At 34.3% G+C, this 13,447-nt stretch overlaps 1 protein-coding gene across 4 annotated transcripts in view; it reads right to left on the bottom strand.

Annotated features, from left to right (window-relative positions):
- The window catches only part of LRBA (LPS responsive beige-like anchor protein), a 493,454-nt gene that overhangs the window by 425,086 nt on the left and 54,921 nt on the right, over positions 1-13,447 (bottom strand). For all 4 annotated transcript variants that reach the window (XM_037497443.2, XM_037497442.2, XM_037497444.2 and 1 more), the window contains 9 exons: positions 12,252-12,347; positions 8,967-9,088; positions 8,756-8,882; positions 8,017-8,136; positions 6,117-6,263; positions 5,515-5,712; positions 5,207-5,340; positions 3,996-4,104; positions 3,538-3,690 (listed from right to left, as the gene is read on the bottom strand). In XM_037497443.2, the coding sequence (XP_037353340.1) occupies positions 3,538-3,690; positions 3,996-4,104; positions 5,207-5,340; positions 5,515-5,712; positions 6,117-6,263; positions 8,017-8,136; positions 8,756-8,882; positions 8,967-9,088; positions 12,252-12,347 (1,206 nt within the window). The remainder of the gene's footprint in view (positions 1-3,537; positions 3,691-3,995; positions 4,105-5,206; positions 5,341-5,514; positions 5,713-6,116; positions 6,264-8,016; positions 8,137-8,755; positions 8,883-8,966; positions 9,089-12,251; positions 12,348-13,447) is intronic.

Here is a 13,447-nt window from a genome sequence, read left to right as displayed (position 1 = left end):
ACCTAAAAACCTACTAAACTAGGTAATTTCTTCATTTACAGTAACATGTAAAGGAAACATCTCTGATATGTCAAGTTTTTGCAGCATTTTTCTACAGAAATAACTGCCTATTTAGAAATTAGCAATTATTCATGACCATGTATAACTTTTTTATAATAAACTTAATTACTATTCACAGTTTTAAAAAAACAAATTTTTCCTCATTTGGAGTTATATTGGAAGCTACAATTCAAAAGAAGCAGGAGTTACTTCCTCCCCCCAAAAAAATGAAATAAAACCATACAAAATGATGTAAAGTCTACTTTAAGAAATATGTATTAGAAAAATAAATTCTTTTTATCTCATTACTCAAAAAACTGTAGCCATAACATTATAATCTTTGAACATGTTTTTCACTCTTATTCCCCAATTAGGATTCTACTAGTCTTATTTTCAAATTAACAGTTTAAGCAAACATGTAAGAACTTAGTAACTCTAAAATATAATCACTCACTTAAAATTAAAGAAAAAGAAAAAATATAAGTGATACCCCACCAGTTAAAAGTCTTGAAAGGAGAACTGACATTAAGCCTTAATGCTAGATAAGCTACTACTTTATTCTAAAATAATACAAAAACATTACAAATTTGGGGGCTAAGAAATGATCTGCTGAGAGCAATCTGCTGAGAGCAGAAATGATCTGCTGAGAGCAAGAATATATAGGAATTCTGGCAAAAAACAAGGATATGGAAAATTGGAGGACATCTATTGAGAATGATAATGTACTAAAAGAAAAATAAACTGTGATGAAATACACACCACAACATTATTCATATGCTAATTATGAATATAATTTTCCTCATTCAGTGTATAATTTAACAACATCTGTCTTTCCCATTACACCTAAATTCTACAATGACAGGTATTACATCTGTCTTGTTCACCACTGTATCCACAACGCTAGCATAAAGTAGTGACTCAACAAAGGAAGGACTATTGTACACAAAAAAATTCATCTCTCATGTTCCAGTGATACGACACATGTTCAAAAATGATGAGCTGACAATAACATCCAAGTTAACATATAACACATATCCACTGATATGCAGACACGCATCTTATAAAATTAAGATAATTTCCTATTTTATAGTAGCACTATAAATACCTCCAAAATATAAAATGTATCCCAAAAAATATATACCCAAGGTCATTTAAAAGATTCTGAGCAGGGCCTCCCCGGTGGCACAAGGTGTTAAGATGCAACCTATGAAGCTGTCCTCAGCCTCTGCAGCACAAGTTCGATCACCCGGCTGGCCAGGAAGCAACCCACATGGCGCAGCAGACTTCTCCTGTCTCACCCGCTGCTCCCCTCAGCAGTGTACTTCTGTCAATCTGCCTGTTCTGTTCCCCACTCTGTCTCTGGTGAATCCTCTCACCCCCCCACCCCGCACCTCTGGCCTGTGCCCCAGCTCTTGTATGCATAAATAAATAAATCTTTAAAAAAAAAAAAAAAAAGATTCTGAGAAGATCAAGATAAATTATATAAATCACTGAGAGCATATTTTTCCAAAAACAAAGGTTGATTCTTACATCTACACCCTTAACTTCAGTGACCAGTGGCGAATTTACCATGAGGCTAGACTTTATGCCCCTTTATCTATATAGATTCCATGACAGACCTTAAACCTAACTTTCTATACATTATATCATATTCTTTCTCTTAAAAATTTCCTTCTCTCCTGAATTATAGACCTTCAAATTCAATAAACTTTGGATCTGTCCATTGTTATAACTACCTTTATAATAAAATTAGATGCAATCCCTAGCAGTCAAAGCAGACAACTAAAAACAGGGAAATTTAATATTACCAAATCAAATACAAATTACAAAAAAAAGATTTATTAGCAAGTAAGGTAGAAACAAAGTGTAACAATACTAAGAAGCTAAGGAAATAATACAATGAATTTTTTTTTAATATTCCCCACAGTCAAGTATCTAATAGGAGGTTTTGAACACATCAAAAGGGACCCAAAGCCTCACAAAAATGCTACTCAGTCAGACAAAGACATGTCTACTAAAGGTTGAAAAAGTAATTTGAAGCAATCCTTAAAAAGAAATAAGACTGAAGGTCATACAAGAGAAAGAGGTCAAATTTGAACTCAAAGATAAAAAGCTACAACCTCCAGCTGCCTCCTTTGATTATTTCCAAATGGCAATCAGAGTCAGCAGCTGTTTTTCTATTCAACATTTGAAAGACCAGCTGAAAATAAGATAGTATGACTCTAGAAAAGCAAAAGAAGATTGCAGAAATTTTTTTCTGACACTAGAGTAGCATGTGTTATTCCAACTTAAACAATGATAAATACTAAAAGTAGACCAAAAGCAAAGGGGGAGAGTGGAAATCAATGAGTTTGAAATAATACTGCTAAAAATAACTGCAGATGAGACAGATTCAATTATGCAACTTAGTAAAAATTTCTCTATTTCCAATTCTGCTTAACACTAACATTATTAATATTTTAGGACATATTAATACATTAGGATTTATCAAAGGTTTATTTGTATGCTTTATTACAAAATAGCATTCATTAGAATTGTTTTTGTTTTGAATATTCAATAAAGTACTAAAGTATTGTGTAAAAATTAATTGTATTTGTTTGAACTGAAGTGAAATTAAAATGATTAAAGGAGATCAGTGTATCATGGAAATCTTCAAAAGAGGGTGACAACTCAGCTATTCCTGGAAGAATTAAACTCAGGAGTTTATAGGTTTGTTTTGAAGATTTATTTATTTATGCATACAAGAACTGGGGTATAAAAAAAAAAAAGAACTGGGGTATAGGCCAAAAAGAGATGCGGGGGGTGGCTAGGGAGTGGGAACAGGAGGAAAGGGGTGAGAGGATTCACCAGAGACAGAGTAGGTAGCAGAACAGGTGGATCTACTGAACTACACTGCTGAGAAGAACAGCAGGTGAGACAGGAGAGGTTTGCTGCGCCACCCACGTGGATCAGCTCCCTGGCAGGGGATCGAATTCATGAAGCAGTGGCTGAAGATAGCTTGACAGCGCTGAGACTTAGCCCCTGCACCAGGGAGGCCCAGGAGTTTATAATTTTAATGGAAATGTGACATGTATAGAGAAGGGGAAAGTGTGGTAAATTAAGGAATGAAAAGCTATATCTATACTTATACGCAAATACACACACGTATACAGAGATATTGGAATATATACAAATACAGCAGCAATAAAATAGAGCTAAAGCTAATAGCAAACATTTTATTTACATTGAAACTGTGCAATTTTGATTTATATTTACTAATTCAAAGCCTCACTCATATAAAATCTTATTGAACAGAAAATAAAAACCATAGTTGTTCTATGGTTCTACACAGCTTTACAAAAAAGAAAGGATATACTGACTTGCAAATAATCCAAAATGAAGTATACTTAAAAACTGCAATCCACTGAAATCTGACATAATGGCAAAAGGATAAAAGAAAATTTTCATATCACTTGTCAATACCAAAATTTAGTAAGACAATAAAATCAACAATATTACCTTGGCTGGTGTATGAATCCATATAGCTGGGTTAAGAAGAATGTGATCACACAATTGCTTGAGCAGAGGCATCCCATTTGGCAGATTACTCAGATATTTTGAAAATGCAAGGCAAAGTTCAAGCACTGCTCTGCTGACATGGGATTTGGAAGACTGGGAAGAAAGGTAGTTCAAAGGTCACTCCCAATACAAGGCAAGGTAAGTAAATCAAAGGCTGTCAATACCAGGAAAAAGTTGAACTAACTATGTTGTAAGTTAAAGATGCCAAGAGACTCAAACTTGACCACATATCTCTAATAAAAGCAATGAAGGCAAAGTAAAACAACAAAAGGTATTTTAATGTATGTGGGGTTAGATAATCAAGGAGGCACATTTGCAGACAAATTTCTCAATCACAAGGAGACCACGTACATATCTGTAAATTATGATTGAAAAATGTAAAGCATTTCATACTTTACCTTTTCAAGACTATATCCTATTACCAAGAAGCCCTTGCAGGCAAGCATCTGCTCCTGCATAGCAACTGAGTTCTTCAACAACTCCATGATAAAAGAGAGCAAAGTTGAACTGGAATAAGACAAACAGCAATGGCTTGAAAAAACATTCTACTTAAAAATAAAAAAGGTTAAATGAAAATCCATCCCCCATTTGTCTTAAAAGTTTTGTTTCTTTTTTTTTTTTTTTTTTTTTGAGTTTGTTCAAATATGCATGTTAGGATGATTTTGCATTTAAAAGTACACTTCCCGTCATTTCTCTTTTGTCATACAGTTTTTACTTTCACATTTCCAATTTTTGTTTGCCAATCAAAATCAAAAGTTGTCTATTTCAAGGGAACTGAAGTTGTGATAAAACTAATTTGAACATTATCTCCGGACTACAATTTTATTATAGGATTAAGATTTACTCCAATATGTCATGTACTTTATCACAAACATTATTACATGAGTAATTAGAACAATATAACAAGCATGCACAAAACAGAGAAAAAATAATGTCCAAAAACAAGTAATAAAATGTTTAACAATAGTATAGAAAGGGATTAAAGGCTGTAACTTAGATCAGCAAGTATATTAATTACAGAGGGCGAGGGACCAGAGGGAAGAGATGTGATGCGAAGCAAACAGACCAGGGTAGAAAGCCTCAAAATGGCTCCAGAGTGTTCTAGTTCGAACAGAAGATTCATGAAAGGAAAAATAAAATTGAAACAAACTGAAGTCATCAAATACTAATTTAAGAATTTTGTTCATTATTCCAAAATTCAACGGTAAGTCATGAAGACTTTTAAAATTAAACAGAAGCTTCCTTCATGCTCATATCCTCACAACTTTCCAGATACTCAAAAATGCAATGGTTAAGGTCAGGTGTTAACTCCTTCTTAGAGACACTAGAGTCCCACAAAGAGAGAAGAGGGGTTAATTATCAGGTAACTTCTTCCTCCACAACTATAACCAATTCCGATAAAGATTTTGAAACTAAAGTTTCCGTTCATAAAGAATTTAATACTATTATTATTGACAGGGACTTATAATATTTATAGTTCACAAATTTCTTTAAATTATAATCACTCTTAACCATACAACAAATTTAAAAACACACAAAAAAATATTGTGGAATGCAATGATGAAAGTAACGATCATACCTACTTAAAGAAAAACACAAAAGTACTTACCATATAGTCAAGTCAACCTCCTCAGATAAATGTTGACTGTAATCCAACTGAGCAAAGAGAGGAAAGAGCACTTGCACTCCTCCAATGGAATGCATTGCACTTTGGATAGAATGTGTTAAAACTGCCTTCACATCCTTATAAAATATAAGAAATAGTAAAGATTACATTTATTATCCAAAACAATTTAAAATAAAGAGTAAGGACAAAATGTTACATGACATGTATTTATTTAATAGACATACCAATGACACCTCAGTAATATATCAAAATTAACATTACAAATATCCTTAAAAGATTGTTACTAGTACCTGGAGCATGAGTGCATGTGGTGAATGAACAAAAATTGAAGGGCTGTCCTTAGGGGAAGATTCCAGGCAGAGCTGGGCATCTGTAGCGCGTGGATTGTACGTGAAAGCAATGGCACTGGAGAGTTTGCCATCATACAATAAAAGTTTATGATGCTCAGCAAGGAACAGGTCACTTTCTGCTTTGAATTTAAATGTACCCTAAGAATTAACAAAAAGTAGAATACTTAAGAAAACATGACACAAAAAGGAAATCTAGATACAAATCACCATAGTTATAAAAATCTAAGGAGACACACCACATGGTATGGTAATTAACTGCTCTTATTACAGCAACTGTTGAAAACTTATCTGTGCTCAGATATGACATCATTAAAAGAAATGAATATGAACTAAAGTTGAAACTTAGTAGTTTATAGTGCCCTGCATATGACAAGTATACTGGGTTTCCCTCAAAAACTTAAAGTACTCTTTAGCCCCCTGATTTCCCTGTGGTAACATTGTTATACAGTTTGATAACCCAAAGTAATGTGCCCCAGTCATCACCCACCTGTAATCAAACTCAGAACTAACACTGATTAAGTAGTGAACAGTAAATAAAGTACCTTGTATCCCAGGCCCAGCTGATAAATGGCAAAAATCTGAGCAGCATTAAGAGCTTCACTAAAAAGGTATACTGCAGTCATCTGACCACAGAATACTCTATTAGCATCTGCTGTTTCTGATGAACCCAGGAAACACTTGTCAAATGTCTGTGAATGAAAATACAGTTTTTTACAGGAAAAAAAAAAAAAACAGCAAATTATCTCCTCCAGTAATAATAACATTTACATTGGTAATTCTAAACCATAAATTTGAATACTTCAAAACAGTTGATTTAGGATTTCTCTTCATTCCCATCTAATGTAGAGATCAGGAAAACCATCATAGAAGAAGAGTTTAAGTTTTCTAAATACAATGAACAAAACTTTATGACAGGGCCTCCCCGGTGGTGCAGCAGTTGAGCGCTGGGTTGCAAAGCTGCCCACAGCCTCTGCAGCGCCGGTTCAATCCCCGGCTGCCAGGTGAGGGTCCCACATGGCATGCAGACTTCTCCTGCCACCCGCTGCTCCCCTCAGCAGTGTACTTCGTCAGTCCGCCTGCTCTGCTCCCCGCTCTGGTGAATTCTCTCACCCTCCCGTGCTTCTGACTGTGCCCAGTACTTGTATAAATAAATTTTTAAAAAAAAAATCTTTAAAAAAAAAAAAAACAAACTTTATGACAAAGTGAATGCAAGAAACAGAATTAGAGAAATCATTCTAGAGATTATGGAGATTGAAATTGGGGCAATTAAAAAACCAGACAGAAAAGCAAGCTTTGGAGCAAGAGGTAAATCATGAGTTAAGTCTGGGTAATAATCGTTTTTTGTGAACTAATATGCATGGAGCTAACATGGATGAAGAAGCAACTGCCAAGAGCATTTGGTAAGTTTGGTGAGAAGTTAAACTATACAGATTTTTGCAGACACCAATATAAAGAAAATGGGTGAGGTCATGAGAGTATATTCAGTCTCTCAGAAGGAATATGTAAATTCAAAGAAGCAGTCAAATGACTTTCTTCTAACATGGAGAAAAACATGTAACAATATCCAGGTTATAGAGATCACACCTTAATAATGTAGGTGTACAATAAAGGGAAAGAAATAAAATTCTTCATATCTGTTTTAAGACGTATTTTATATCATGAAAAAATATTTTCATGTGTATGTGTTAGTATTAGAGAATATAGAAAATGTAACACTTGGGTTCTAAAGACAAACTACCACTAATATGTAGTCTGTTAAAAGCACAGGTAATAACCTGGACTTGCAAACAGCATCTGAAGGGAGAGAGAAAGGAATGAACCCTTTTGAAAGCTGTGGAACCGGATGTTTCTTCCAACAGAATGTCAAAATATAGTTGAACTGTAGGAAACCCAGCTACTGTCCAGAGAACTGCTTGGTATATGTAAGAGGAACTCCCTTCCCATATTGGTCTGAGGAACCAAGAGGAGGGCAGAGGGGAATAAGAATATTTTTTACTTAATTCTAATCTATATATCCCTTTTTGAATCCTGAAAGCATCATGAAATAAGTTCTCTATAACAGCTATAAATTATAGTAAAACACACAAGCATGCATCATCTAAACATTCACAAAAACAATTATATGCCCACAGCAAAACTCCAAAACTTTACTTCATCAATGGACCAGTACCATAAACACTTTCAATATACCCACTTTTATCTGTAAATCCTTATCTCTATCCTATCCAGAATAAGTTTATAAAAAGGACTTAGTAATATCCTACATGACACCTTAACGCAATTTTACTATAATATGCTAACAGTCTAGCCATATCCTGATTATAAAATCCACCATTATGGAATTCTAAAATTCATATTCATGGTCAAACATTTTTCTTATTTTGAAAGTCCACACTTTGCAACTGTCACAATTAAAAAAAAATTTATTTTAAAACTACTTACATCACTAGTGTTCACAAACCATGTTATCTCTCCATAGGAAGCAAGCTCACCATTCACGTAACATCGAAGCTCACTATTCTTCCATCGGTTATAAATGTGCACTATAGTCACCATATACCACTGAAAAAGCAAAAAAAAAATTTAAAAATAGATAATGATCATTCCAATTTATTAACTACATTGATAACAAATAAAATGTAATGGTAAATTACAATTAAATCAAAGAATGAAATAAGACTACTTTTATTAAATTCAGTAATTCAACCTCTGCAACAATATTTATTCAGGGACGTTCTCAACAGATAAAATTTTCTTGTGAAATTATTTTTCCAACTCATTTCTGAACATTTTCAAATATGGACAAAAAATATAAAACATTTAGTATAAACACTATTTCCTACTAACTAAATTCCACAGTTGTTGATATTTTGCATTATTTAGCTACCTACATATGAATGATACATATTTTGACACATTAGTCTAAATTTTAAGATACAAAAGAAAACCTATTATTACTAGTATAAAATAATTGCCACTGCTATTTCTCCTTGTATTTTTCCCTAAAATAACTAAATATATAATCTTTCATTATCCAAATCAGAGAGACTAAAAATTCTCCAGTTATTTACAACTCACTTTCTGAAATACTATAAACAAAGTTATGATTTACCAGATATTAGGTCAGTAACAGTCTGAAGGCTAGCACAGCTTATTAATATGACTCAACATGATCACATACCTTTTGTGGTTTGAAATCAAATTTCACACAGTGCTGGAAGCCTTTTCCTTTTGACTTTATTGATGTTATAATCAAACAGCCTCCAACAAAGTGAGCAGAATAACCAAGACCTTTGCTGGTTCTAAAACTACAAAGAATAAGTTTTCATTTTACCTCTAAACATTTTCATTTTCCAAGTAAGATAATAACACTATGTTTCAGAGATACATACCAATACAGATATGGTTTATCCTTATCCACATTGATGTTATTTACAGGATCCATTCTAAGCCAGGTATGAAATGTAAAACCATTCTGGTAGGGCCATTTGGCTATAGGAGGTAATGCAATAGCCTAAAGGAAAAAACTGAGTTACTGATTCACATGAAAAACTGTATTATTAGACTATGTCATGAAAAAATATAAGTTTCTTCATCTGACGGAGATTTTTAGTAACTTTTTTTCCAAAATACATTATTAATGATGCTAATTTAACCAGACAATAGAAACATTGCCTATGACTTTCTGGTCACACTAATCTTTTTTGATTCATTTCTTACAATGATACATACACAAAGAGATTCCAATTAAAAGTGATAGGTAATAGATAAGGAAAGAAAAAAAAATAACGGGGCCCCCCAGTGGTGCAGTGGGTTGAGTGCAGTGCTGTGAAGCTGTCTGCAGCCTTTGCAGTGCCGGTTCAATCCCCGGCCAGCCAGGGAGAAACCCACATGGCGCGGCAGACCTCTCCTGTCGCGCCCGCTGCTCCCCTTGGCAGTGTCTTTGGTCCGTCTGCCTGTTCTGTTCCCCACTCTGTCTCTGGTGAATTCGCTCACCTGCCTGCGCCTCTGGCCTGGACCCCAGTTTTTGTATAAATAAATAAATCTTTAAAAAAAAAATTTTAAATGCTTGAAGTGTATCTCCTACCAAAAAAACAAAATTAAGGAAAAGCTTAGAATATTATGTTTTTACAAAAAAGCAACTATATAGCTGAAGAGGACCGGTTCACAAAATTTTTTCAGTATTTTCAAAAGTCACTATATGTGATTTTCCATTTGGTTAAAAATTTTATTTAAAATGTCAAAGCAGGGACCTCCCTGGTGGCGCAACAGTTAAATCTCAGTGCTGTCAAGCTATCACCAGCCACGGCTGAGTTTGATCCCCTGACCAGGAAGCTGACCCACATGTGTCAGCAAATCTCTCCTGTCTTGTCCACTGCTCCCCACAGCAGTGTATTTCAGTCAATCCTCCTGTTCTGCTCCCCACTCTGTCTCTGATGACTCCTCAAATACACAGAGACAGAAAAAAAAGTAGCGATTGCCTATGCCTGGGAGGGTAGGGAGAAAAGGGCCATGACTGCTAACAAGGATGCTGAAATGTTCTAAAATTAATGTTGATAATGGCTGCAAACCTCTGTGAATGTACTAAATCATACAACTGTATACTTCAAATGAGTGAACTGTATGCAAGTATATGATAACTCAAACTGTTTAAAAAACATGCTACAAAGAGCTTTTTGATATAATTTACAAGAGTATTTATGTATACATATTCTTTCATATTGTATAAGATATTCCACAAAACATGAAAGACATCATAGAGTCAAATTTATGTAATAACTTCTGAGACTCCAACAGGCTGATTTTAAAGAATAAAGCATTAAGAAAAACTAAAATACTAGTCAGTGTGTATGTATGTTCTCTCTGACCTAAAGAAATGGAATAAACAAGGTGAAAGCTTTGCTAGGGAAAAAAAATTTATCTATAAATACTTTAACTTCCTTTAAAAGCTATGTTTAAGGAATGAGTCACTAAATATATTTAAAACACCTATTCTATTGGGCCATGTCAAAATGAACAGAAACAACAAGTGTCGGCAAAGATGTGGAGAAAAAATAAGCTTCAGATGCTATTTGCTGGAAATGTAGACTAATTCAGTCCCTGTGGAAAAGAGTATGGTGATTTCTCAAATTATTAAAAAGATGTACCACATGATCCAGCAATTCCATGCCTACATATCTACTTGAAGAATGCCAAAACACCAATTTGAAGGGATACAGGCATTCCTAGGTTCACTGCAGAACTATTTACAGCAACTAAACTATGGAAAAGCCTAATTTCCAAAGGACAGATGCGCAGATAAAGATTATGTGGTATATATGCACAACAGAATACTAATCAGCTATAAAAATAAGATGAAACCTGGCCATTTGAGACAACATGAATGGAACTAGAGGGGATTATGCAAAGCAGAAAAAAGTCAGAAGGAGAAAGACAAAAACTGGATGATTTCACTCATATGGAATATAAAAAACAAAGCAAAAGAACAGAAAAAAATAAACCAAACAAGCTCTAGAGATATGACAGAATTGAGGACACCAGAGGTAGAGAGGGTGGGAATAAAGGGGGAGGGGGCCCAATGGACTATGATGGAAGATTATGGGTGGGCTAGAGGGAGGAGAGAAAAGACTTATACTTTAAAATTTCCAAAAGCTGTTAAACTGAACTGCCTCATTTTTGAGATAAACACAAGAGGAATGAACACATTACAATCTCAAAGAATTATAAATAATAAAATCATAACATGCATTTTAAAAGGTTAATCTCATGAGAATATGTTACAGGCAAATGAAATGCTAGCTGTTATGAGCACAAAGTTATTCTGGAAAGCTTTAAAACCTAAAAAGCTTATTAAAGAAAATTATGCAGGAAAAATATGATCAGTGAAACTTTCCATAGAAAACTTGGTGTTGTGGGCAAAACATTCAGATACCACAAATAACCTTTAAAAACCCTCTTTTGTTTCTGCGAGTATTGCCTGGCTATGTAGGATCTATGAAGCAAATAAAACATTATGAGAACCAAAGTGAAAAATGAAGAAAAGATAAGCTCAGAAAAAGGAAAGGCTAGTATATCTTCAGAAAAATGTTTCATTGTAACAGGCAAACCCATCCATAATATTGAAGGTTAAGAAAAAGCTTCTATAAGGAACTTACATACATAAGGTATTTCTATCACATAGGAAACACTAGAGAAATTCCTATCATATACCATCATCTGTATAAAATGATTAATAGCTTATAAGAATACCGTTACTGATATAATACATAAACTCACAAGTCAGGAAAATAAGGCCAGAAAGTTTTAGAGTTATTACCCTTCTATATACTATGTACAAAAGCAAAAGGAATAGGGAAATGTAAGACTAAAAAAAGATATCAAAAAGATATGAGAACGCACAGATAAATTCATAAAATGACATATGTTTAAAAGAATTGGGTTCACATTCCATTGCTGCTCCCAACAGTGAATGGGCAACTTTTTCAACTTCTTTGAACCTCTTATTTCTTCACCTCTAAAATAGGAAAAAGCAGAATGCACAAGTACTTCAAGGATTAAGTTAGGTCTCACAAAGACATTTCTATCTCACACAGAATCTGCCAGGGGATTTACAAAGTTGTACTTTCAGGCAGCAAGGGAAAGAACTCTATGTGATTTCCTCAGTAAGGTTTACTTACTGCAGCACTCTTTCCAGGAAAGTTGAAAAAGGCATCAGGACCATATTTCTGAGGTACGTGCTTTAACACAGACAACAACTTCCCAGCATGTGGAGGCTATGAAAATAATCAATGCATTAACCATGTTATTCAACATAAAACGAAATACCTATTTTCAATATAGTCATATTTTAATATATATACAAGAATCACCAAATAAGCTAAAAAGCATAAGCGATAACCAAAGGAAGTTAAAAACAATGCACTCTATGTGTTTCTGGTAACATATCACAGGACATGTGAGCGTTGATAAACAAAAAGCAATCAGTTGACACTTGAAACTCTACTCCACACTGAAGTAAAAAGAATTCTTTAAAACTGCACACTGGATCGACCCATATGAGCGGTTTCATTTATGTGTGGAATACAAAGAAACAAAGCAAATGAAGATTAAACACTAAACCAAAACAAACCCTGAAAATCTGACTGCAGAGCTGAATCACAGGAGGAAGAGGGTGAGGTGGGAAGCTCAGAGGGAAAGATACTAACAGACTAAGGTGGAAGGTTATTGAGGCTCGGTGGTTGGCTTCGGGTAATAACACACCTCTGAAAAGGTACGACCCTATACTCCATGCACACAGTGTTGTAAACCATCTGTAAACCAACTCCATAAAAATAATAATATTTAAAAACTTGGGCAGAAGAAAGATATGTAAATTAGAAGATATAAACTCCATTGAAGTGAGACTCCATTACAGAGTTGCTTATATGGTACCAAAAAAAAAAAAAAAGTTCTTCCTAGGCCTACTACTGCTGTTCCCTCTCAACTACATAAACCTTACCCATATTTGAGGGCTAATCTTAATGGTCACTTCCTCGGGGCAGTCTTCACTGACCTCTGTGACTGGATCAAATCTTCCTATCATATTTCACTGTGATACATCTCCAGTATATGGCATGCATAAAAGTAGTAACATTACATTGATTGAATTACTGCCTCTTCAGCCCACAAGTCTCCTCTAATACAGGAAACAACCAAAAGCTAAAATGAAAAAGCCTACTTAAAGTTAAAGCAAAAGATAATCAGAGCTATATTATCATTTTAATCAGGTTACAAGCGAATAAAGTACAGGACATTTCTCATTAAAGGTTCAAAACAAGGTCACACTACAAGTGAAATTACTGGTTCGCCTTTACCTTATTTGATAGCTGGTAGG

This window comes from Talpa occidentalis, unplaced genomic scaffold (assembly GCF_014898055.3).
Source record: "Talpa occidentalis isolate TD23 unplaced genomic scaffold, MPIMG_talOcc4v2.1 talOcc4.8, whole genome shotgun sequence".
Taxonomy (NCBI): Eukaryota; Metazoa; Chordata; class Mammalia; order Eulipotyphla; family Talpidae; genus Talpa; species Talpa occidentalis.
The sequence above is the reverse complement of the archived record's forward strand: the minus strand, read 5'-3'. Positions and strand labels throughout refer to the sequence as shown.